We start from the raw sequence: 2,731 nt of genomic DNA, 5'->3' as shown, positions 1-2,731 counted from the left end.
AAATAAGAGTATGGTGATCAAGTCAAGCACCAAACCAAATCGGTCTTTAAGTACTCTGTAGTCCCTTGTTGATTTGCTTTTCAATTACAATATTATTTCATATCTATCTTATTAACACTCATTTAGTAATCTAGCCAAATATTTGGAATCACGATGCGTTGCAAACTACGCTAATAGTTTCTCTAGCCTAGCTGTCCCTGTACTAAAACCACTCTCCTTATTTAGGATACGAGGTCTATGAAGTAGAAATGAAATAAAAAAAATGAAAGAGATGGTGGTGGGCTTCATTCACGAAACACATTTCTGAGTGAATTCTAACCATAACCAGTTTTACGTCTATGACAAACTAAAAAAGCACGTTCAGCGCTTGGGAATATACTAAAGTTGGCTGTTGTTCATTAGTTGGCCCTTCGTTTTTTGCACAGCAGATCAATCAAATATAAGATCACATTATGGTCAGAACACCTATCTTTGCAAGCACGGAAAGGTGAGTGACACTCTGTTCTTGTAATTCGAAACCGGATTGGGTATCTGATTAATTGCGGCTCAGGGAGCAAATGATTTCCCCTTCAACAATAAAAGTGGTTATTAACGCCAAGCCAGCAATGCAACCACGCTTGAATGCTAAACAAACTTAGTATCAAATGGGGTGAACGAAAAGGCGACAAGCTCATTGCATTATCAAAGATAAAAATCCAACAAAGCTTTTGACAAATTCAGCTCAAACGAATTATATTTAAGTATAATTTGGGGAAGGTTGGCTCTCAAACGCTAAACGAGCGCACTCCGACGTGCAGAACGTAACCCATTTTACGTGTAGCGTGGGAAGCCTACGACAGGATCTGTGATTCCGACCAAGAGTAACCACCTAATAATGTTGCGGAACTTGAACCGCAACTTGGACACAATCCCACAAAACGGGAAGCTTCCGAGCATTTGAACAACCCGTAGTATCTCTCATTACAATTCAGCAACAACAGGGAGAAGTGGATGAACATTTTTGAAATTTGAGTAATGAATGTAACAAAATGTCAAATTTTTGCAGCTAATACTTCAATTTAATTACCATTACTCCCTAACGTTAATTGTCAATTTTGCATTCATTTGAACCGCGTTTTGCTATTGACTAGGTTTTCAAAATTAAATCAAAATATTAGCAGTTGTAAAAGCTCAGTCGGTATTTATTAGGCTGAAAAAAAAATCAGTCCTTCAAGTACTTCTGATACGAGGCCAAGGCCTTTTTAACCACATCCACAGTCTCCTTGGCGGTTTGTGTGTATTCGGATGTTCGGCCGTTGTACGTGATGCTATTACTCAGGATCAATTTGAAATCCTCAAGGAACTCATTTTTACACGTGTACTTGCCGCCATTGATCTTGCCTTGAATATCATTTAGGCACATGGGTGATTGAATTATATCATAATAATCGGGGAAAGCTTTCCGATCTACGGGTTTTTGGAAGTTGGCAGAGGATCGTAAGACGAGGACGTGATCTTCCAAAATCTTCTTTAAAACATGCTGAAACATCACCTTGGGATCGCCGGACAAAAGCGGGTTGATCTGAAGTTCAAGGGCATTTAGGTAATCCACACGCCAAGCCATCTCTTCGATACAATATTCACTTAGTTTGGTGGCAAAGTCCTCCGTCAATTCTTTATTCGGTCCGTCCGCGGAGCGCTTCAGTTCGGAACAAAAATCCTGAATATCTGACATAAACACCGTGTGCAATTGGTACTTGTCCGCATCTACCTTATCTTCAATCTTTCGTAGAGAACCGTGGTTCCAATTCACAGACCACCCGGAGCTCTTCTTGATCAGTACTTTCTGGGTTTTCATGTACGCAAAAATGGTGACAAAGAAATCTTTTAAACTAGACGTGAACGAGACTTGCGGATGTTTTTGTCGTCTCGAGGACTTGTTGTTGTACTCTGGTCTTGATGGGGTAGAACCATCATCCTTTTCTAAGGAATTGCTATTGGCCGATGGAGTCTCTACATCTGAATTGGTCGTGGATGTGCTCTTTCGGGTCCTTTTTCCACTCTTGGTTGTTGCTTCAGCCTCTTTCTTTCCACTCGATTGGCGTTTCCTCTTTGATTTCGGTCCGTTCACGCCAGTTTCAGCCTCATCTTGTTCTTTTAAAGCAGAACCAGCCTTGGCTTCAATATCTGAAATAAGGGGCGTGTCCACGGGACTATGGATCACTCTCTTGGAACGTCTTCTCTTCGATGGCAATTCTTCTTCTATAGGATCGGTGATGATCTCAATTTTAACCTCGATATCGGGATGGTCATGAGTAACGGGCTCCAAGGAAGCGGGCCGTTTCACAACGGGGGCAATTTTTTCTTTCGGAAGGTCAGAGTTTTCATGCACTTGAATATTCTTCTGACAAAGCTTAATGTGACACATCAGGGAGGTTTTCGTTCGATAGCATTGGTGACAACCTTGCACCGGGCACAAAAAGGGAAGGTTGGCCGAATGGCTCGATTCTAAGTGAGCGTCCCAACCTTTCATCGAAGTGAACTTCCGTTCACAGTACCGACAATGGAATGGTTCGGGGACTTTGGCACTGTTAACCTGATCTGTTTCACTTTTCGGTTCCGTCTTAACCTCAACCTTTGTCGTTGGTGCTTGGTCTTCTTTAAGCCTGAAGTTGAATACCGGATGCGTTCCATCCGAAAGAAGCTTTTTCACGCGATCGTCCAAGATGGGAAACGCTCCCAAAATGTCTTT

At 41.9% G+C, this 2,731-nt stretch overlaps 2 protein-coding genes across 2 annotated transcripts in view; one reads left to right on the top strand and one right to left on the bottom strand.

The window, feature by feature from the left end:
* Positions 1-322: 322 nt before the first annotated feature.
* LOC131877222 (uncharacterized) overlaps positions 323-2,731 on the top strand; it is a gene marked incomplete at its 3' end in the record, with an annotated part of 12,737 nt that continues 10,328 nt past the window's right edge. Inside the window, 1 exon segment of the mRNA XM_059222831.1 lies at positions 323-487. Coding sequence (XP_059078814.1) covers positions 453-487 — 35 coding nt within the window.
* The window catches only part of LOC131877221 (uncharacterized), a gene marked incomplete in the record, with an annotated part of 3,292 nt that continues 1,714 nt past the window's right edge, over positions 1,154-2,731 (bottom strand). Inside the window, 1 exon segment of the mRNA XM_059222829.1 lies at positions 1,154-2,731. Within this exon segment, the coding sequence (XP_059078812.1) occupies positions 1,202-2,731 (1,530 nt within the window).

This window comes from Tigriopus californicus, chromosome 2 (genome assembly GCF_007210705.1).
Source record: "Tigriopus californicus strain San Diego chromosome 2, Tcal_SD_v2.1, whole genome shotgun sequence".
Classification (NCBI taxonomy): Eukaryota; Metazoa; Arthropoda; class Copepoda; order Harpacticoida; family Harpacticidae; genus Tigriopus; species Tigriopus californicus.
The sequence above is the reverse complement of the archived record's forward strand: the minus strand, read 5'-3'. Positions and strand labels throughout refer to the sequence as shown.